At 47.3% G+C, this 22766-nt stretch overlaps 1 protein-coding gene across 1 annotated transcript in view; it reads left to right on the top strand.

Moving 5' to 3' along the window:
• The window catches only part of TTLL4 (tubulin tyrosine ligase like 4), a 40908-nt gene extending 18476 nt beyond the window's left edge, over positions 1-22432 (top strand). Inside the window, exons 2-19 of the mRNA XM_086339971.1 lie at positions 2833-4417; positions 5299-5408; positions 5758-5821; positions 9717-9838; positions 10282-10392; positions 10755-10831; positions 11519-11710; positions 11814-11896; positions 12446-12574; positions 13928-14050; positions 14355-14453; positions 14777-14911; positions 15347-15484; positions 16784-16886; positions 17629-17839; positions 18243-18313; positions 18710-18795; positions 19128-22432. Of these exons, the coding sequence (XP_086196097.1) occupies positions 2931-4417; positions 5299-5408; positions 5758-5821; positions 9717-9838; positions 10282-10392; positions 10755-10831; positions 11519-11710; positions 11814-11896; positions 12446-12574; positions 13928-14050; positions 14355-14453; positions 14777-14911; positions 15347-15484; positions 16784-16886; positions 17629-17839; positions 18243-18313; positions 18710-18795; positions 19128-19386 (3600 nt within the window). The 5' untranslated portion in view covers positions 2833-2930 and the 3' untranslated portion in view covers positions 19387-22432. The remainder of the gene's footprint in view (positions 1-2832; positions 4418-5298; positions 5409-5757; positions 5822-9716; positions 9839-10281; positions 10393-10754; positions 10832-11518; positions 11711-11813; positions 11897-12445; positions 12575-13927; positions 14051-14354; positions 14454-14776; positions 14912-15346; positions 15485-16783; positions 16887-17628; positions 17840-18242; positions 18314-18709; positions 18796-19127) is intronic.
• The last annotated feature ends 334 nt before the right edge of the window (positions 22433-22766 follow it).

Genomic DNA, 22766 nt, shown 5'->3' with positions numbered 1-22766 from the left:
GTGTGTTTCATTTCTATTTAAGAGGAAGCGTGGAGCCAGACAAACTCAAGTTTTAATCTGGCCACTCCTTGTTGTTTGATTATGGTGAAGTTACTTAGCTTTACTGAGACTCGGGTTCATCATCAGCAAATTGAGCATAGCGTTTTTGTGAGGATTAAATGAGCATAGTACCTGGTATTTGCTAGGTACCCAAACTAGCCTTCATCAGTGCTAGTGTTCAGTTCAGTTGTTCAGTCGTGTCTTTGCAACCCCATGGACTTCAGCACGCCAGGCTTCCCTGTCTATCACCAACTCCTGGAGCTTACTCAAACTTATGTCCATCGAGTCGGTAATGCCATCCAATCATCTCATCCTCTGTCATCCTCTTCTCCCACCTTCAATCTTTCCTAGCACCATGGTCTTTTTTCAGTGAGTCAGTTCTTCCCATCAGGTGGCCAAAGAACTGGAGTTTCAGCTTCAGGATTAGTCCTTCCAGTGAATATTCAGGACTGATTTCCTTTAGGATAGACTGGTTGGATCTCCTTGCTATCCAGGAGACTCTCAAAAGAGTCTTCTCTTAGAGAAGTGCTAGTGTATTTCCCCTTTATTTACTTTTTTTTCCCAGTTTATCCAGTCAACAGAATATTGAGCACTTACTGTGGGTGAGACCTGGTACTGGGAACAACATGCTCGTTGCTCCTAGTTAGATGAGTAGTCCTTGTTAAAGTTCAGTGTCATAGAGACAGCAATGGTGGCCAGCACAGAAATGAGGCATCCTATTTGAACTGGGGAGTCCAGAAAGGCTACCTGGAGACGGTGACACAGCCTTTGAGCTGTGTATTTTTAAGTCTAGTAGACAAGAAGGAAAGGGCTCTAGGGCACCCAGGAGCCCACCACCACGTCCTCAGGTGCACGGTAGCCAAGCCTGCTTTCCCTCATAGCCACGGGCCCCCACTGCACACCACCTCGGGGCTGGGTGAAGACAACTGTCCCCTTTACCCGCTGCACACACACTAGGGAGTGACACTTGTAGAGACCTGAAGGTCTGAGATGGCAGGATGCACACGAGAAGCTACACGTCGGGTGACATTCAGGGGGCAGCAGCATGGAATCTCGTTTCCTTATCCCTTTCTGCCATCACTTTGGTGAACCTGTTGTGCCTCATTGGTGGGGAGAGATGTGGATTCCCATAAGATGACTACGTAAGTTGGAACGTGAGCCTATTGTGTGTACATGACACACACTCAGGTGTGTGGTCTTATAAAATCACTGGTAGGGTCTGACCCCTCCCTTTGTGCTTGTTTCCCATAAGTGCGCAGAGTGTAGCTGTGCCCTGCACAGTATTTCCATAGTTTGGACTTGGTGGAGGTCCATTTTCTGTTACCTTGAGTTTGCATTTACTGGCATCAAATCTGGTTTTAGCTGTGATGCTGTTTTTCACCCACTATCATTTTGAATAGTGGCAGTGATTTTTTGGTACTCTTCTTGAGAAGGACTCCCACACAGGTCAGTCTTTGCAGGAAAAGAGGGCGATATCACGTGGCTTTTGCAGGCTTTTTGTTGGTGGAAAACAGCAGCAGTTCCTGTAACTATAGGCAGGAATGAGAATCTTCCTTGGCCATTGTTCTCCTATCAAAATACAAAGCCCTCTCCCCATTGTCATTTGTGTCTTAAATAAAACTTGAGCAAGAAAATTCTCTGCTATTTCCTTCCCTTTAGCCACTGTGAAAATACTTGATTAAGATGCCAGTATTTCATTCAGAATTATCCCAGATGTATGACTTCTTATAGAAGAGTCTTGTGTTTCTCCCCTGGATGCTGTCATAAAAAGCAGGCTCACCCTTCCCTGCAGGTGTAAAAAAACTGCAGAATATTTTTCATTTAGAAATCAAATGACCATGCAAAACTGACTATTTGGAACCCAGAGATACAGACTGATTCAGAGGTTTTGCTTTAGAGGAAAGATTGAATGAGGGAATGCAAGAGACAGGCTTTCTCTCCCCAAGATGAGCCCAGACTGAAGCCTGGGATTTGGAATAAAGAAAATTTCTCTCTTCTTCTTGCCTGTATATTCTACTCCCGGACCTCTCCTGTCCCAGTGCGGCTGCTGGAAATAAAATCGCTTTAAGTAAAAAGAATGTTGATATCTAATTCCATTTTGTTTCTTCTCTTTTCCACCAACACATTGGTTGGAATTTAAGCCTGTATAGTTGGCTAGACTCTTGAAGAGATGAAATTACCGTCTCAGCTACAGAACGCACCCCAGAGGTCAACAGGAGAAATCCCTGCTCTTGTCTGAACTTGTCTCACTTAGTCCGTGGAAAGCAGAACACATCAGGGGCAGCTTGAGAACTGGTGAGGGAGCAGTACATGTAAAATCTGCTTCTCACATGATCTTTGAGCATTCAGAATTGGTTGATGAGGAGGAAGGTGTTGGCTGGCTTCTCTGCCACACCCAGGCTTGCCTTATTCCTAGGCACATGGGTGTCAGGTGATGGAAGGAAGCCACTCATGTAAACTTGTGGACGATGAGGCAGAAAGGTGTGAATTTTTCTTTGGAGAAAGAGGAAAGAGCTCTCTGAGTGAGAGAAAGGGAGCATGTGAACAGATTTCACCTGGTGGCACCTTAACGTCCCAGTCCTTGATGAAGCCAGCTCATCAAGGCATGAGGGCAGCAGGAAGTCCACGGAGAACACCCTCAAAATCTAGTGTTCTTCTCCCAGGGCCCCAAATGATGACTGAGACTGGTTGCCCAAGAAGTGCTAAAGCAGGGCTCTTGCTTGCCGGGGTACCACTGTAGCCTTGTGTCTGTCCTGGGACTGGAACATTCCCAGCTGTCTCTCTCCCCTTCAGGCTGACGGACTTCAAGGATGCAGCTGCTACTGCTGGAGGCACCTCGCACCTCACCTGAGCCAGGCCATGAGGCCATGTGGCCGTGATGTGGGCTCCTCATGGCCTCAGCAAGAACAGAGCACTACGATATCAGCCTCCGCCGGGGACACAGCTTGAAGCAGAGTGGGCCCACGGGCACAGCGCCTACCCCGTCACCCGAGAAACCCTCCGAGGGCAAAGTCTGGGCTCAGGCTCATCAGCAGGTGAAGCCAATCTGGCGGCTGGAGAAGAAACACGTGGGGACACTTTCAGCAGGGCTGGGCCCAGGCCTCTTGGGTGCACCCCCGCAGCCAGCGTACTTCTTTTGCCCCAGCACTCTATGTAGCTCCGGGACCACAGCTGTCACTGCGGGCCACAGCAACTGCTGTTACCTGCACTCCCTCCCAGACCTGTTCAGCAGTACCCTGCTATACCGCCGCTCCAACTACAGGCACAAAGCATACCAGCAGCTGGAGTCTTTCTGCTTGCGTTCAAGCCCATCAGAAAAAAGACCTTTCTCTCTCCCTCAAAAGAGGCTCCCTGTCAGACTCCCTGCCAACAAGGCCACGTCTTCCAAGCTCATCCCCATGGCATCCTCATCCACGGAACCATACTCCTCATTGGGAGCAGCCGGGGAAAGTCTTTCAGGGAGGAGCCTGGCCTCTGCCATCTCAGGGAAGACCCCATCTCCACTCCCCTCTTCTTCCTCTTCCTACAAACCCATGCTGAACAACAACTCCTTCATGCGGCCAAATAGCACTAAAGTGCCTTTATCACAGGCCACAGAGGGCCTGAAGCCAGTATCCTCACCCAAGGTCCAGCTCATCTCCTGGCAACACTCAGGGGGCACCGGAGACTGTGCGTTCCAGTCTGTTGAGCACAAGGCGCCCAAGAGCAGTGGCCCTGCCCTAGACGACGCCCCTCCCCACAGCATGCTGTCTACCCCCAGCTCCTTGGACACCTCTGCCACCAGTGTTGCCTCTTCCCTCTACAGCCAGAGTAACTTAGTCACCAGGACTCAGTCGTATTCCTATGGCCTGAAGGGTGACCCTGTTTCTCAGACTCTGACTAAGGAGGTTCGGTTCACTGAGGCTGTGAGGAAGCTGACTGCAAGAGGCCTTGAGAAGAAACCAAGGCAAGGCTACCATTTTGAACAGACTTACTTCATGAACCCCAGCTTGCAGTGGGATCTCCTCAACCAGAACAGGAGGTGGAAACCTCCTGTGGCCAGCCAACAGGTCCCTCAGGAGGACGCTGGAGCAGACAACAGGGCCCTCCCTGCAGTCTCGGACCCCGGGGGCTTGGACAGTGCAGTCTTCTGTACCAAACGCATCAGCATTCACCTCCTTGCCTCACATACCAATGGGCTCAGCTATAGCCCTGCCTGTGGATCTACGATCGACTCCCCACTTCTTGGAGAAGACAAGACTCCAGTTCCGCCTTCTCCATCTCAGCCCCTTGGTGTAGCCGAGGTGGCCACCCGCCTCTCTTCCATCCATCTGGGCAAACTTGGGAGAGAAGGGCCTAAGGAAGCCAGGGAGCTGAACTCACCTCCTAGGACTGTTGGGTGAGTTGAAGAAAGTGTTTGGTTCATTTCAAGTAGTAGGATGTACACACACCTGGTGACACTGACCCTGTGTCTCTGAAGGTTGGGTTTTATTTTCTAAGTGCCCTGGAATGTTGGTTTTCACTTTAGGGCAGAGATTGGCAAGCTACACCTTTCAGGCCAAATCCTGCCCTCAGCCTGCTTTTGTAAATAAGGCTTTATTGAAATGCAGCCTTATTCGTTTACTACTGTCTATGGCTGCTTTCTTGTTTTAATGATAGTGTTACATAGTTGCAACAGACTGAATGACCCACAAAACTGAAAATATTTACTCTCTGGTCCTTTAGAGGAAGAGTTTGCTAAGACCTGCTTTAGGTTATAACCAGGGAAAAATAAGAATTTCAAACATCATGTGTTGGGGACTGTGATTTCTCTACTTAATTCCAAACCAAATCAGGTTCTCAGTCACTCCTGGTATGACAGCTGTTTCAGAGTTAGGACACACACTTAACTGGCTTCTTGTGCCTTGTTATTCCTCTGGAACCATGGCCCACCAAGGCCTTTTCTGAGTTTCTAGAGAGAGGTCCAGGGACCTTTGATGTCTGTTACCACACATTGACTGATGGTGTTTTATATTCAGAACTTTGTATTTATATACTATGAGGGACTTCAAGGAAAATGGAAGGCAGAGTACCTCTCTGTGGAGTCAGAGACGTGGGGTTGAGGAACTGTGGCCAGGCTGAAGCTCTGAGAGCAAGAGGAGTGGGCTGTAAGGCCCAGGCAAGGGCCAGCAGACTAGTGACTAAGGAAGAGATGAACACTGGGAAATGATGAAGGAAGGAGAATCCAGCGTGACCTCTCTTACGGAGCTGGCTGGGCTGGGGCATGATTCTTTCTTACAGTTCAGCTACTGACCTCCAGCTAGACCCGGTTGAAACTGAAGATCTGGAGGAAGAACTACTAGATGGTTTGGAAGACTGCTGCAGCCAGGTTGAGAACGAAGAGGAGGAGGGTGAGTAGAGAACTCTCTCGCCTCCAACTGGGAATTGGTCACCACTGCTAGGGAAGGGGGGCTAATGATTATATACCAGCTCCTCAACTCACTTTGTCACCTGCATTTATCATTTACTTTGGGGGTCTGAGGGCGGGAGTGGCTTTGGGGGGGCTTGTTCTCTAGTCTCCTGTCCCCCGAGTCTTGCCTCTCCTTGCAGCTTTTGAGCTCAGGGGAGGCAGTGCAAGGCAGCAATGGGTGCTTGTGGCTCTTCGAGAAAGCTAAGCCAGGATGTCCGAGGAAGAGCCGCCTGGGCGTGGTGACTGAGTAGCAGCCTCTCCCACCTGGGCCTTCTTTGTTCTTCCCCCAGGAGACTCAGAGTGCTCCTCGTGCAGTGCTGTCTCCCCCAGCGAGTCGGTAGCAGTGATCTCTCGGTGAGTCCTGACTGTGTAGGTTGTTGGCAGACGCTCATTTACCTTCTCTTGAGGATTATAAAGGGAGGAATCACCCAAGTTATTAATTAATGGCCCTGTTAACCGTAACTCACTTTGGCCGAATTTTTATAGTTAGGACTTTAGTTTTCAAACAGGAATCAGTGGGAGGGAACAGAAGTGTATTTTATCAGCTGAGCTTAAAATCAGTAGTGTGTTTCTTGTGCTGCGATTCAGTCTTTAGGCTCCAAGAAATTGTTCAAGTAAAAAGCAAATAATCTCAAGAGGTAGTTAGAAAATTAATAACTAATTTCACAAAGAGACAATGTTTGAGGTAGATTCTTAGTTAGGCTGCACACATGAGGATATTTGCCACCTTGCCTTTTAAATGTGTCCCAAAGTCAGAAACAGTTCTGAGATAGATAATATCACTAATTGGAGCTTTTTTTCAGTGCTCTTTTGCTCCCTTTGGAAGTTGGTTTTATAAGACTAAAGTTGACCTTAGTAATAAATTTAATTTAAAATTCTGTAGCTATAATCTAGAGTATTTTATTGACTGCCCTTCATGGAATCTGAGGGATACCCATCTCTACCTAGGAAACCAAGAAGTCCATCTCTTAATGTAGACCCTCTTTTTGTAGAACAGATAATTGTAGAATGGTGCATAACCGAGATGTGGAATCAGGGGGAGGAAGGAACACAGGACACTGTAAATGAGGACATGTCTTTATGCTAAAGAGTTTTAGAACTTGCTTACAGATCATATAGACCACCTCTCTGGGTAGAAAGTTAACATTCTTCAGTATAATCTTCCTTGTTTCCTTCATCACTTCCAACTTTGTCTCAATATGAGGCTCTTATCTTCATTAATTATTTTTAGATATTTAAAAAAACCTCACAAAGTACCAACCATTAAAGTTTTTTTTCCTTTAAAAAATAACTTCTAAAAAAAAAAAAAAAAAAAAAAAACTTCTACTGAAAGTGTAAAAAAACCAAAGTTCCTATTCTAATTTTAATTCTACTCTGGCCATACATGTCAAGGCTTGCCTAGCATGTGGAGCAGCCAAACTCTGGTTGCTTTCCTTTGTGTTGGCTCTGCCTTAGATGAAGCTGAGAGGAAGAGTTAGTCTCATCTAAGATTAGTATGGATGAGGCAGGCTGCATCTCTGAATGTGATGGTGGCTGCAGCTGTCCCAGTTTTAGAGTTCCAAACCAGCAAGGTGGAGAGAGTTGTTTAGAAAATGGAGAGACAGAATAGGGACTTTCTGTGAAGGTTGGTAGAAATCCTGTCATAGGTATCCTGTATCTGGTGCATAAATTCTGTTACTTTAAGCCTAACCCATTGCTCTTTCAGATAAGCAAATCTACTTCTGGCCGTATATATTAGATGTTGACCAAGGACTTCCACTCGCTCAAAGAGAAACACATTTAACGTTTAATTGACTTGGAGCCTCTTTTCCACACTTCAGGGTTATCTAGGTTTGTCTTCAGGCCTAGTTCAAGACAGCTCCACAGCCCTTTGTTTAACTTTTCTGATTTTTAAGATAAAATTCACAAAAGGTGTTGGTTAATTCTATGTTCATTAATTAATTTCTACAAAATGCACAGTCTATATGAGGCTTAAAACATGAGGTCAAGCAAATGGAGGTTAAAGAATTCTAAACCACTTTGCATTTTGACTAAAATCAGGCATCTTTTTGGATTGCTGAAATCTTATTTTTTCCCAATTATGAAAGATTTATTTATTATAGAAAATTTTGCACAGAAAAATCATTGAAAATACTACCTGTTTCCTCTGTCCAGCAATAGTATATTACATTTCCTGTTGAATATTCTTTTTCTAAGAATCATGTGAAATTAGAAATGGCATTGGTCAAGTTCAGCCTCTGTTTTTTCGGATATGAAAATTGAGGAACAGGGAAATTAAGTAACTATTTGCAAGGTCAGGGTTTTTAGTACCGCTAGACCAAAAGTCATGCCTTTTGAGGTTAATTTCAGTACTCTTGAGAGGCAGCTAACAAAGATTTTCTTTTCTTTTTTTTTTAATTAAACTTTTGATTTTGAGACATTTATAGATTTTCATGCAGTTTTAAGAAATAATAGAGTCCCTTAGTTCTTTACCCAGTTTCCCCTGTGGTAACATCTTACACAGCGATAGTACAATATAATGTGACCAAGAATTAACGTTAATGAAGATGTGAACGTTTCTGTCACTGTAAGAATGCCTCCTGTTGCCCCGAGAGCCACGCCCACTTCCCTCCTATCTCATCCCCTTCTTAACCCTTCATAACCAATAGTTTTGTTGTTCCAGGAATGTTATTCAAATGGAATGATAGCCATACGTAGCCTTTTGGGATTGGCTTTTTTCACTCAGCATATTCTCTACAGATTCATCCAAGTTGTTACACGTATGCATAGTTCATTCCTTTTTATTGCTCAGTAGTGGCCCGTGATATGGATGGACCACTTTGTTTAACCAGCCACCTGCTGAAGGATATTTTGTTTCCAGTTTTTGACTATACAGATAAAGCTGCTCATTGTGTACATATTTTTGAATGAACCTTTAAGTCTTCATGTCTCTGAGATAAATGCTGGGTTCTATGATAATTGCATGTTTAATTTTTTTGAGAAACTTCCAAAGCTATTTTCCAGAGTGGCTGTACCATTTTACATTCCTGTCTTGTCTTTGTTTTTAAATATGAACTCATTGTTTTTGATTTTCAACAATCTTAAATTCTAATATTCAGTAAATGGAAAGTCTTTAAAGTAAAAAAATTTGGAAATGAGGAATAGAGTTGAATTAATTGGATTTATTTAATTAATTGGAATTAATATTTAACTCAACCCAATAAAATTCATTAAAATTTTCTCAGGTTTGAAACACTGAGGTGTTTTATGTACAGTGCCTATTTCTGTTGTGCTGAAAAATAACAGGTAGAGTATTTCTTTATAAACTGAAAATTAATCTTAAATAATAAATATTTGTGGATCACATCAGCCTGATATAGAGGGTCATAACTATCCTCTCCATTTTCAATGTTATCTGAAGAAATTATCTGGGTCTGTCAGCTTGTGTCCAGTAGATAGTCTAGGTCTTCCTATTTGAGACTCCTTGAGCTAGCCTTGATCAAGACGTTATTGGAATAACAGTAGTTCCTTTGAAACTCTGACCTGGAATAATACTTACTGATTTGCCTACAGGGAACGTTGAGCAACAGTGCCACCTCTTTCTTGTACTCACCATGGCCACTGCTCCAGATTCCCAGACTGTCTTACTGCCACACTGTTACGTAAAAGTCTGATGTCTGATGTCTCTGTTTTCAAAACAGCGAAGAGCATTCATCCATATATCTTCAGATAAATATAAAATGAGTTAGAAGTAGCACTGCTTCTTTTCTTTCTGTTGCTTTTTCCCCTTTTTCTTTTTAAAAACCTCTTTACCTCTTCTTAGTTCTTTCTGTCTTTTCTGCTTTTCCTCCTCTTTTTTTATCCATATCATTCTTTTTCTCTCCTCATCTATTTCTCTTTGTCTAAGCATAGCATATTCCTCTACTGCTGCTGCTGCTGCTGCTGCTAAGTGCTCCACCCACTTAAACTCCTTACTTACTCTCAGAGCCACTCTTCAGGGACCTCCCCAGCCTATAGCTCATCACAGGAAATTTTAGTTGTATCATAGAATGCAATATTGGAAAACTTTGTCTTTAGGTGACATTTATGGTGTGATTGTGTATAGGTTAGCCTTAGCATGGATTAATATTTGCAGAGTAATTATTGAGCACTTGTCTCTGTAGAATCGCAGTGTAGAAGATAGCACCCTGAAAGAAACGATGTGTAACGGTAACAGCACTCAAAGTTGTGGCTTTGCCTTTCTCTACCGCATGGCTGTTTTTCATTGTAGGAACTGCATGGAGTTTCTGACCAAACCCCTTTCCAATGAGAAAGTTGTTCGACCAGCCCTCATCTACAGTCTCTTTCCCAACGTGCCCCCCACCATCTATTTTGGCACTCCAGATGAGAGAGGTAAACCTGGCCGAGTGTCTACCTGGAACAGCCCCAGGAGAAGAATGCTAGTGAAGCTGGCGATAGGGTGGAAGGGGTTTCCAGAATGGCTGTGTTGGTGCTTGGTTACCCCCCTGGTCCACCAGTCTGATGAGGGGATCTTTATCTGGTCCATCCTTTAGCTAACCCTCTCAGCCCCATAACCTCATGCTTCACTCTTGACCTTTAACCTTGTGTCTCTCCCCTTTTCATCCTCTTCTTCTCTCTGTGTTCCTCATTCCTGTGCAGTCCCCTTTCTTCCCCAAAGTGTGCTCCTTTGAAACTCTGACCTGGAATAATACTTCCTGACTTGCCTACAGGGAATGTTGAGCAACAGTGCCACCTCTTACTTCTACTCACCATGACTCTCCTGCTCTTCTCCACACCCTCCCTGCCCCCCACCCCCCGCCCCCTGTTTTCCCCAGTGGAGAAACTTCCCTGGGAGCAGAGGAAGCTGCTCCGGTGGAAGATGAGCACAGTGACCCCCAACATTGTCAAGCAGACCATTGGACGTTCCCACTTCAAGATCAGCAAGAGTGAGTCACTTGCCTTACTTCAAGCCTGTCCTCTGCCCCAGCAGATGGGCCCTGGGCAGGAGGGAACCCCTAGATTAGCTCCTGCTGTGTGAGGATCCTGTCCTGAAGTTTCCAACTTCATAAGAGGACATAGGTCTGAAATCCCTCTGCCTGGAGCCTGTTCCTCAAAATTGGAAGACAGAGGGCCATTGTTCTAGTCCCGACCCCAGGGCCTCATGTAGGACAGCTCCATGGCAACTCCTAGAAAACCGGGGCTGGGAGCCATGCCCAGGCTCTGGTGGTATTTCTGGGGCCTCTGAGCCACTCTCTGTCCCAGGGACCGAGCTGCTAGTAAGACTGACTTCCTGATGTGCCTTCTGTAGGGAATGATGACTGGCTGGGCTGCTGGGGTCACCACATGAAGTCTCCTAGTTTCCGATCCATTCAGGAGCATCAGAAGGTAGGGGCCTTTTCTGAGCTGCTCTTCCCCTGGACTTGGGCAGAGGAAGGTTGGTAGTAGAAGTAGGGAAGAGGAGGATGACCATAGTGAAGTCAGGAGGGCTCAGAGGGTGGAGAAAGTATGGGAGGTGGGTGCTGTGTGAGCCCCCAGTGGATCATGCTCACCTAGTAGGTCAGCTACAGTGTCTTGGACAGATAAAGCATCTAAGACACTTTTTCCCTGGTGTATCTTGAGACGCAATGCCTGTTTTCAGTTTATCATGTTTTTCCTCTAACCACTGCACATTGCCTCTGTTCCTCCAAGCTGAATATGTGTAAAGAGGTCTAATTTGAAGTGAATAGTCCCTTTTCCCCAGGAAAGCCAGGTGCTTTTCTTTGTCCTAGAGGCATGGAAAAAGACTTAACAGGTTTTTCTTTACTTTTACGGTGAATGTTATGTCTGTCTTAGTTACTCTTTTACGTCATGAACTATTGACTCCTAAAGGGCACTACATTGTGTTGTGTTGTGTTTGTGTTTTAATCGTTTTTTGGTGGATGCTCAGCGCGGGATACTTAAGGACCTTTAGACAGTGACAGTCAGATGGAACAGGAGCTTAGAATGTTGGAATGGTGTAGTGAGTCTTGCTGTCTTCTCGTGGTCTCACATGGCCCTGTCTCTCCCTGCTCCCACCCTCTGTCCCCTCTGCAGCTAAACCACTTCCCAGGTTCATTCCAGATTGGGCGCAAGGACCGACTGTGGCGGAACCTGTCCCGCATGCAGAGCCGCTTTGGCAAGAAGGAGTTCAGTTTCTTCCCCCAGTCCTTCATCCTACCCCAGGACGCCAAGCTCCTGCGCAAAGCCTGGGAGAGCGGCAGCCGCCAGAAGTGGATTGTTAAACCAGTGAGTGGTCCTGGCGGGCAGCAGGCAGGGCCCGAGAGTGGGAGTGCCAGAGTATTGGGCCAGGTAGACAAATCCTCTCCTCTCCTCTCCACTCAACCTCTAGCCAGCGTCCGCTCGAGGCATCGGCATCCAGGTCATTCACAAGTGGAGTCAGCTCCCCAAGCGGAGGCCCCTTCTGGTACAGAGGTGAGCCTGTCTCCAGCTGTGACCCCGCTCCCTGCTTCCCACCTCTTCAGCCTCAGAGGGCCCCTTTTCACCACGTTCTTTTGTCCTTTGTCCTCCCAGCCAAAGACCTTCCTCAGCCCACTCTTTAAAGGTCTTTATCCTGGAAACCCAGAGAAGGCAATTGCACCCCACTCCAATACTCTTGCCTGGAAAATCCCATGGATGGAGGAGCCTGGTAGGCTGCAGTCCATGGGGTCTCGAAGAGTCGGACACGGCTGAGTGACTTCACTTTCACTTTTCACTTTCATGCACTGGAGAAGGAAATGGCAACCCACTCCAGTGTTCTTGCCTGGAGAATCCCAGGGACGGGGGAGCCTGGTGGGCTGCCGTCTATGGGGTCGTGCAGTCAGACACGACTGAAGTGACTTAGCAGCAGCAGCAGCAGCAGATACTGGGAACCATTAGCTGGCTTTTGCTGTGGCTCAGTTACCTGCCAAGCCCTGTCTCATCTCTCCTGTCCCTGAAGCTGGCCTTCTGTCTTGTCCCTGAAGCTGGCCTTTCTCTTTGTAGGTATCTCCACAAACCCTACCTCATCAGTGGCAGCAAGTTCGATCTGCGGATCTATGTTTACGTCACCTCCTACGATCCTCTACGGATTTACCTCTTTTCAGATGGACTCGTCCGCTTTGCCAGTTGCAAGTATGTGGTGGTGGTGGCGGCTCACCCTGACAGCCTTGGGGATTTGCTTTTCCTCCAGGGAGGGAAGCTGGAGAACACCAAAGAGGAAAATAACCTATGTTTTGGTAGTTTTTATTAGCAAAGGAGAAGGTGGAGTGCCTTTGGGAAAACCTTGTCTTCCTTTTCTTCCATGTGACAGCTTTACTTGTACATCAAACACTTCTGACACCACCTATAAGCAGATGGTGGGTTCTTTTCTCCCCACACAAAGCATTTCTATACAACACCAACTGGCTCTCCTACAGTTGAACTCAATTCTGACATGTCTGTCTGGGGACATCATCAGATCCCATGGGTCAAGGGCTGAGTCTCACCAGGCTGCCCCTCCCTCCACCACCTGTGATGCCAGTCACGAGTGCAGGTGGCTCCCTGTGCGTCTCACCAGTGGGCTGTAATCAGAGGTTCCCATGAACCCCTGCTCGGGGCTGTGGGTATCAGTTTGGTTAATTTTCTAGAGCAGCTCACAGAACTTAAGAAAACACTGCTTATATTTATTGATTTATGAAAAATGGATGTGATAAAGGATACAGAACAGGGGGATGGAAGAGATGCACAGAGCAAGGCGTGTGAGGAGAGGCACCAAGCTTCCATGCCCTCTCTGGGCGGGCCGCTCTCCCAGCATCTCTACAGGTTCACCCACCTGGAAGCTCTCATATTTGCAGAATTTTTACAGAGGCTTCAGCACTTAGGCTTGATTGATCATTAGCTCCATTTTCAGCCCTCCTCCCTTTTTTAAGATAATGGGAGTTGGGGGGGTGAAGCTGAAAATTCCAAACATCTAATCATGTCTTGGCCTTTCCAGTGACTGGCTGTCATCCAGGAGCCATCAGGAGCTCACCCAGTGTCGCCTCGTTAGAACAAAAGATGCTCCTATTACCCAGGAAATTATAAGGGTTTCAGCAGCTCCGTGTCAGGAACTGGGGTCAAAACACCAAATCTGAGAACAAAGTTGCTCCTTATACTTGTACCACTTAGGAATCTACAAAGGTTTCAGGAGCTCTGTGTCCGGGAGTGGGGCAGGGTCCAATATATACATATTTATTATTATAAATCACAGTATTACATGCAGAATGGGAAATAAGGGGGTTCTCTACTTCACTAAACAGGGAGGCTCTGTCTACAGAACTGAGGTGGGATAAAATAGGAGATAAGTTTAGCTGTAGCGTTCTAGAAACCTTACCAGAAGATGTGCTTCTCAGACTCTGGCATCCGCAAAGATCTGTCCACTTACCTGCTCAGGATCTGGAGACATGTTTGGACCATTATCCATCTGCTGTATCACCATCTCCCCTCTGCCTTTCCTCTCACTTGCAGGTATTCCCCTTCCATGAAGAGCCTTGGCAACAAATTCATGCACCTGACCAACTACAGTGTCAATAAAAAGAATGCCGAGTACCAGGCCAATGAAGATGAAACAGCCTGCCAGGGCCACAAATGGTACCCAGACAGTGTCCCCATCAAGTGGAGGCCTGCAGGAATACAGGGTTCTAGGGTTTGAGGAGGTTTCAGGGGAGTGGTGAATGGGAGGAGTAATATAAGACCCAGAGATTATATCATATAGATACTTGGCAATTCAGAATTGGTCTCTTTGTATCCAAACTCCTCTCTGTCCTAATTCAAAACATCAAAAGAAGACATATGAAGAAGATACCTTTGGGCCTCTTACTCCTTTTTCTTCCTCTTCACTGATCATTCTTAGATTCTAACCCTAAATACTCCCTTCTTCTCCCCCACCTCACAGGGCACTGAAGGCTTTATGGAGCTACCTGAGCCAGAAGGGAGTCAACAGTGATGCCATCTGGGAGAAGATAAAGGATGTCGTTGTCAAAACCATCATCTCGTGAGTCACACTGCTACCCTGGGTGGGGCCTGCCACCAGATCCTCTTTTTCTCGTGGGCCTCCACACTGCTGTTCTCTAAACTCTAGCCCATGCTGTGTTTCCGTTTCTGAGATCAGGGTTTAGGAAGGAATAGAGAAGACTTAAATCCTGCTGTACTGAACTGCATCCCTAGAAGCTGGCTCCAGGTCACAGGCATCTCTAGAGTTGCTTTTCTTGGGTGGCTTCCTTTTTCCCATCTCTGAGCCACTCCATGGGCCTAGGCAGCTCTAGGCAGGGTCTTTGGGAGGAGCTGAACTGAATACTTTATCCTCCCTGGGACCAGGTCAGAACCCTATGTGACCAGCCTGCTGAAGATGTATGTGCGGCGGCCTTACAGCTGCCACGAGCTCTTTGGTTTCGATGTCATGCTGGATGAGAAACTCAAGCCCTGGGTTCTAGAAGTGAACATTTCCCCCAGGTAGGTGTTCTCAGGGTGCACAATAGGAGCCTTTCCCTGGCCTCCTGATCCTATTTCTGCTCCAGTCCTGCTGACTTTGGGAAGACCTTTCCTTCCTTAAATCCCTTCATAATTAGTTTACTGTTTACTGTTTGTTTGTTCTTGCCATCATCTCAAGATTTTCTGATATTGGAGACAGGCTGTTAAAAGTTGCTCTTTTAAACTTGATACCTACTGCATGCTTTTCCTCTAGCAAAGCAAAGTCACAGGCAGGAACCACCCCGATCGAGGTTATTCACTACCTGTGGGGCAGGAAGAACCCCACGATGATCATGAATTTGGGTGTAAATGCGGCTGGTGTTGACTTGGACATGTCAGTTTTAGTGTCTGGAAACAGTTGGACTGGAAACAGTTTTAGTGTCTGCTTGTAGCACTCTTTGTATGCTTTCCCCAAAGCCTCCACTCCAACTCTCCGCTGGACATCAGCATCAAAGGCCAGATGATCCGTGACCTTCTGAACCTGGCAGGCTTTGTTCTGCCCAATGCAGATGATATCGCTTCCAGCTCCAGCAGCTCCAGCAGCTCCACCACCAGGTCAGCCCCCTTGCTTGTCTGACTCTGGGAAGGGATGGTGTCTGGGTGTTCCTTCCTACTTGGTCTCCCTTGCTGCTCCATCTCCCACTGCAATATATCCACACACCACTGCCATGTCAGTGTTCCTAGAGGCATGTTTGGTTAATTGCTCCCCTGCCAAGGAATCCCTACAGGGCCTAGGAACCAGCTTTAAATTCCTCAAGCAGACAGTCAAGGCCCTAGCCGGTTTTTCCCAGGCACCCCATCCTTTACTCCTCTTCCCAGCTCATGTGCTCTGACAAACTGGATCACTCTTAGAACCTCAGGGTTGGAAGGATCCTTAAGGATTAGTTAGTCCAGTCTCCTCTCTGAATCGTGTGCTGCCTCTCATTGTTCCCCTATGGTATCCCTTCCTCTGCTCATGGGGTTCCTTCCTTCTGAAATTCCACTCAGCAAGACCTCCCTGTTTTGACCTCACCCATCCATCCAAGCCTAGCTGAAGGCAACCTCTTCATGAAACCTGCTCAATGTGTGGTCTCTCCTCCACACCTTCAAAGCGCTCAGAACCACACTTGAGGAAAGGGAGCTAATATTTAGTTGGTATGTCCTCTGTGTACAGAAAAGCCTAAAGTTCATCTCCAAAGTAGCCCATGAAGTTGGTATTAGTATCCTCAGTTTACAGATGAGGAAACTGAAAAATCACTGGGATTTAAGTGACCCATCCAAGGTCATTCATCTGCAGAGCTATAGAGCTGGGCTTCAAATCCTATGGGCTTCAAATCCTAATTTGTAGCAACAAGACTTGCTTTCCACATTGTACCTTATAGTTTTAGACTTGGCTCTGTGCTGTAGTTGTTACTTGATCCGTGCCATCCTGTGAGCTCCTTGGAGACCGTCTTTGTGTCTGTCAGTAGTAATTGTAGTAATGTGAAGTAAGGGGCAGGGCATCAGGGAGCCTGTCCAGGATCACACAGCCAGTAGGGCCAACCTGGGTATTTAGTAAGTGTTCACTCAGTTAAACTACACTGAAGTATACAGTGATTATTCCATGGTCTTTTTTTTTTTTTTTTCCATTTAAATACAACTTAAAGAGGATGCTTTGTACCCTTTTAGTTCTTTTGTGGTGCTGAATCTTTGACTCTCGGGCTATTTGAGTGTAGTGCATTGCAGTCTGATCTACTCCAGTAACAAACTTCTGTCCATCTTTCTTTGTCTTCTCCTGAGGAGGGTGTCTTTCTGGGCTGAACCTTCTCTCTACATGTACTCAGGATGTGAAGCTGCTGACCTTACCCCTTGCCCCCTTCCCACCCCCTGTCTTAGCTTGCCCAGCTCACCCAGGGACAGATGTCGAGTGGCCCCAGAGTACTTCACTGCACAGAAGATGAAGAAAGCCTATTACCTGACCCAGAAAATTCCTGATCAGGTAGGAGACTGCCTTTACCCCAGTGCCAGCAGAAAGCTTCCCTGGTCAAACCTGTGGGGCCCCGAGGCAAACAGCTCTTCATCCCTCTCAGGCAGGATTTCTTACATACCCACATGCAAGGATTTGCTGGCATGTATGTCACTAGAGAGGACTTCCCTGGTGGCTCAGATGGTAAAGTGTCTGCCTACAACGCAGGAGACCCGGGTTCGATCCTTAGGTCAGGAAGATCCCCTGGAGAAGGAAATGGCAATTAGAGGAGAGAGCTGATGGCCTTTAGTATGTGTTAAGCAACCACTGTTCTTAGCAAAATACTGTGCCAGTCCACTCTTCTTGTAGACCTATTGACCCTATGGATTTCTTTCCCAGAGGGGCACTGAGCTCCTGGAAGGCTTAACTTTCTCAGCAGATAAGGGAGTCAGACGGAAGGATGGCAGACATAAGGCTGTGGCCACATCTGAGTTGCTGGATTCTGATCTTGACTTCATCAAACAAATCATTTAACATCTATGCCCCCTGGCTCTCCTCACCACTGCCAAGAATCTCTTCATCCTCTGAATAAGCTCAGTAGATTTGGGAATAGATGAGGTCCAAAGCTAGCCATCCCAGCCTGCCCTAGTGGTCTTTGGAAAGTCCTGGAGCCTTAGGACCCTGAAGCCATGCTTCCTACCCCCAGTTTCTTCATTCTCTGCCTCTGCCTTACATGCCTTGCCACCCTTTTTCCCCCCTGGTCTTCGGGCCGTAGGACTTCTACGCATCTGTGCTGGATGTCCTGACACCAGATGATGTTCGGGTTCTAGTTGAGATGGAGGATGAGTTTTCTCGCCGTGGTCAATTCGAACGCATTTTTCCATCTCGAATCTCTTCTCGCTATCTCCGCTTTTTTGAGCAGCCACGATATTTCAACATTCTCACCACCCAATGGGAACAGAAGTACCACGGCAACAAGCTCAAAGGTGATATGTCTTCCCTGCCCCCAGGAGGCCATGTTTAATGAGAGGTTAAATCCCAGTAGACCAAGAAACAGGCCTCCGTAGCAAGAAGAATAGGCCAGTTGATTCCACCTTCTTCTTCTTTTTTTTTAAGATGACTCTTTTATTAATTAATTGTTTTGGCTACACTGGGTCTTCACTGCTGTGGATGGAGTTTCTCTAGTTTTGCAACAAGCAGGCTCTAGGGCCTAGGCTCAGTAGTTGTGATGCATGGGCTTAGTTGTCTCACAGTATGTGGGATCTTCCCAAACTGGGGTTCAAACCTGTGCCCCTGCATCAACAGGCAGATTCTTAGTCACTGGACCACCAGGGAAGTCCGATTCGGATTCCATCCTCTTGAGTCCCACCCTTGTTAATCTCATCCTAGGAGTAGATCTGCTTCGGAGTTGGTGCTACAAAGGGTTCCACACAGGAGCCATCTCTGATTCTGCTCCAGTGGTGAGTGATGCTGCCAGGATACAGGGGACGGCCCTGCCTCAGCCCCTCCCTCTCCCACCCTAACAGTTCAGCCTGGGTTGGGTGCGGGTCCAGACCCTCTCACTTCTTCCTAGGGTTCTGCAGGCCTCTGTGTCTCAGGACCCTTCCCTTTCAAGGGATACTTGCCTCTGGGATTCCCTGGATGCCTTTCTTTCAAGGATGAAAAGTGCTTTGTACCCTCACCTTCTTGTCTGGATCAGGAGGGGGCCAAGACTTACTCTCCCCAACATGGGCCCATTCCGGCAGGATCACCCTTTAGTCACTCCAAGGTAGAGCTGGAAAAGAGGCCTAAGACCCAGACACTCTCCCCTGATCTTGACCTAGCCCTTTTGGCCTCATTGCTTCCTTTGCTTCCAGTGGACTCTCCCGGCCTCAGTTCTGACTGTCCCAAAGGCTGATGCGACAGTCAGTGCTTTCTCTAAGCCAGAGACTGTCAAGCTGAGGTGAGTGCTGCCTGGACAAGGGAAGGGTGTTGGGGGTGAATTCAGGAAGTTTCCTTCCTTCCTCTCGCCGTATTCTGATGAGATCAGTATTCTCCAGCTGGGGGTTGGTGGGACTATCAGAATACTCTGTCACAGCCTCCTCTTCCAGGCAGCTCTTGATATGCTCGGTAAAGCTGAGCTGGAGCACAGACTCATCCCCAGAAGCAGCCACTTTCAGCCATACTGCAATGAATACTGTGAATGCCTGCTCTAGACTCCAAAGGGAGCAGACTGTGGGTTAAAGTCTCAGTTACACAGAGTCTCAGCCATTTCTTTCCTCCTGTTCCCTTCAGAAAACATGGCTCCACTGAGCGAAATATACCACTGTCTGAAGATGGGACCATGCCCAAGCTGAAGAAGACCCAAGCTGGCCTTTCCTCTCCTCCCAGGAAACTCAGTTCCTCAGAGGACAGTGAGGACACCAGCAAAGAGCCCAGTCTCTCCACCCAGTTGTTACCTGTGATCAAGTTCTCTGGGCAGACTTCGAGACTCTCCGCTTCCACCAGCTCCCAGTCAGCTGGTGGCTCCCTCCTGGCTGCTGTGAGCCTGTGACAGGCCTCTCTCCACTTGCTTGCCCAGGCATACCAGCGTCAGCTACCTCACGGGAACCGGCCGGCCGGGCAGCCTGAGCCCCCACCCCCTCCACTCTGCCCCTCCTCAGAGTATTTTTTGAAGTGGTTGAATTGTAGAGATGGGTATTCGGCGGGCTGAAGGGGTGGTTGGGAGGGGGAGAAGGTGAGACAGGTTCACTGGCTGGCACCTCATATCTCAGCAGAGAAGCTAATGATGGCTACTCAGCCTTATAAAGCAGGGTTTGGTTTCTACCTTCAGAGAGCCACGTGTGGTTTGTTTTGGTGCAGTGGTGTTGAGTTATAACTCAAGAGGAGAAAGCATATTGAACATATTTGGGCCTGAAGTCCCTTGCTCTCTATATAATTGAAGAGATTGCTCTGAGGGTCCTTATTTCCTCAGGTCTCACCCTCTCCCCTTCCCAACCCCCATCCTGAGGAGTCACTTTGAGAAACCTCCAGGCTTCCTCAGTACTTGGGCAAACAGAGACCATGACATGCAGAATCAGTTTCCTGTCGTCCTTGTCTTAAGGACATCACCACCTCCAGACTGTTTTTCCTTTCATGTACCCACCCATCCAGTAGCCCTTGGTCTTCCTGCTCTGACCTCACATCACTACTTGTTCAGCCTTCTAGACTTCCCTCTCACGGATGTTACCTCTTCAGCTCTTAGCTTTCTGTGAGGTGAGAGCTTCTGTGAACTTTGTGAATTTCTCATGGCTGCAGTAAAGGAGCCCAGATAATCCTAAGAGAAGGGTGGAGGAGCTGATGTTCCCCCTTCACTCTCTCTGGTGATCGGGGTCTGGCTCACAGGTCTCTGGGGCATGCAGACTCTGGTGGCCTGGCGGGCAGGTTTCAGAAACAGCCAACATTGTAGCATGAGCTACCAGTCAGGGCTCCTGGCTAAACTCTTACACACTGAACTGGATCTACCTCCTGCCCCAAGACTCAGCCAGCAGTGAGTGTTCAATAAATGTTGTTCACGTGAACTAGAGATGTCACAGGATGTGAACACCTAAACCAGGTTTCCTCCTGCCTGGGCTGAAGTGCCACCCAGGGGGAAGCCAAGGTGGGAGAGTTTGGACCAGAAAGTTTGTTTTCACTTGAACTATGCGCCTCCTTAACTTGACACCTCCTGGTTGCCTCTCGGCCCCCTCCCCAGCCCTACAGTCCTTTCTTTCTTCAGTTTATTTTTCTCCCAGCAGGGCCCAACAAGAAGCCAATTGGTCCCTTGATTCTGACACCCAGGTTTTCCCTTTAGTGCATCAGGCAGGAAGCTCTGCTCACGGTCTGACCCCAGACCGTGAACAAGGCTTTCTCTGCCTTTGTTCTTGAGCTTTGGAAAGATAGCCTGCTCCATTCCCTGCTCTGGGAGTTCTGTGGTGAGTTGGAAGGGAACCCTGGAAAAAGCCCTGAGAGGCCTGACTGGGTTCAAGGCCATACCGCTGATACGTGAAGGCCATGTTGACAGCTGTGAAGAAAGCTGGATAGCGAAGTCCTGGGGCATCACTGCTTGATGGCAAGGACTTCAAAGTCAGGGCCACAGGAGAGGTGCTTGACAGTCCTGTTCATTCTCTTCTGATAGCCTGGAAGCCAGCTCCCTCTTGTCCTCTGTGGGTGCCATGTCCTAGTGCAGATGTCAAAACAAACCTTGTGACGAGGACAGGAAGCAGCCTTCCTATGAGACCAGCCACCCACTTAAGCTGTTTGGCTGTGGCTGGTCTTCTGGTGCAAGGGCTTAGGTGCGGAGGCCTGACTGAGCTGTGCTACTCCCTGGAAACCAACTTCAATACCATGCCTCCGAGAATCCCCAGAGAGCACAACTACCTCCGTTCCCATAACTGGAGAAGGGACCGGCCTTGCAGTATGATGAGAGGCAAGGGAGTAAGTGGTGGGGAAATTAAAGGAGTGGTGGGCATAGACTGTTTTCAGTAGTTTAAAGGGCTTCCCTGGTGGCTCACACAGTAAAGAATCCACCTGCAATGTGGGAGACCTGGGTTTGATCCCTGGGTTGGGAAGATCCCCTGGAGGAAAGCATGGCAACCCACTCCAGTATTCTTGCCTAGAGAATCCCCATGGACAGAGGAGCCTGGTGGGCTACAGTCCATGGGATTGCAAGGAATTGGACATGACTGAGCACCTAAGCACAGCAATAGTTTAAAACATGTTTGTACTTTTTAAAGTTTTCATCACCTTTGAGTGTCTGATAGATGTGAGTGTGTTGCTGGATGGGAGAAAGGAATGAGGTTTATGTATCATACTTCCCTTTCAGCCTTGAGAGAAAATGATCTTGCTTATTAACCATTCAGCATACATACTTAGCAGTGCATACCCACAGTATAAGGTGTTTGGCTAAACAAGCAATTAGGGGGAAGTAATGAGATTTGGGGGAAAGTTTAAATTTGAGAATGTTGTTGTTCAGTCGCTTAGTCATGTTCCACTCTTTACGACCTCATGACTTAGAACACACTAGACTTCCCTGTCCTTCACTATCTCCCCAAGTTTGCTCAAACTCATGTCCACTGAATCAGTGATGGCATCCAACCATCTTGTCCTTTTTCACCCCCTTCTCTTGCCTCAATCTTTCCCAGCATCAGGGTCTTTTCCAAGGAGTCAATTCTTCACATCAGGTGGCCAAAGTATAGGAGCTTTAGCTTCAACATCAGTTCTTCCAATGAATATTCAGGTTTGATTTCCTTTAGGACTGACTGCCTTGATCTCCTTGCTGTCCAAGGGACTCTCAAGAATCTTCTCCAGCACCACAGTTCAAAAGCATCAATTTTTTTGGCACTCAGCCTTCTTTATGGTCCAGCTCTCACATCCATACATACTAGTATGTCCATCCATACTACTGGACAAACCATGGTTTTGACTGTATGAATCTTTGTCAGCAAAGTGATGTCTCTGCTGTCTAGGTCGGTCATAGCTTTTCTTCCAAGGAGCAAGTGTCTTTTAATTTCGTGGCTGCAGTCACCATCTGCAGTGATTTTGGAGCCCAAGAAAATAAAGTCTGTCCTGTTTCCATTGTTTCCCCATGTATTTGCCATGAATTGATGGGACCAGAACCCATGATCTTTGTTTTTTGAATGTTGAATGTCAGTTTTTTCCTAAATTGATAATGTACCTAGTCCTTGTTTGGAGAAAGGGGAGCAAGTACCCTTGAGGCAAGAAATGCCATGTACCGGGTATTTCTGAAGCACTGGAGCAAGGATTTGAGGGCAGGGGCAGCAGCAAGGAGGGTGATCACTATTTGTTTACTTCCGATTTACTCAAGCTTGATCAGACACTAAGGAACTTAGAATGAATACTTAATAGAAAGGTGGCATGGGGCTAAGAAAAGAGCGTGGATCTTGGGAGTTTAAC

This window comes from Bos grunniens, chromosome 2 (genome assembly GCF_055505025.1).
Source record: "Bos grunniens cultivar Pamir isolate PY7600 chromosome 2, Bosgru_T2T1.0, whole genome shotgun sequence".
Classification (NCBI taxonomy): Eukaryota; Metazoa; Chordata; class Mammalia; order Artiodactyla; family Bovidae; genus Bos; species Bos grunniens.
The sequence above is the reverse complement of the archived record's forward strand: the minus strand, read 5'-3'. Positions and strand labels throughout refer to the sequence as shown.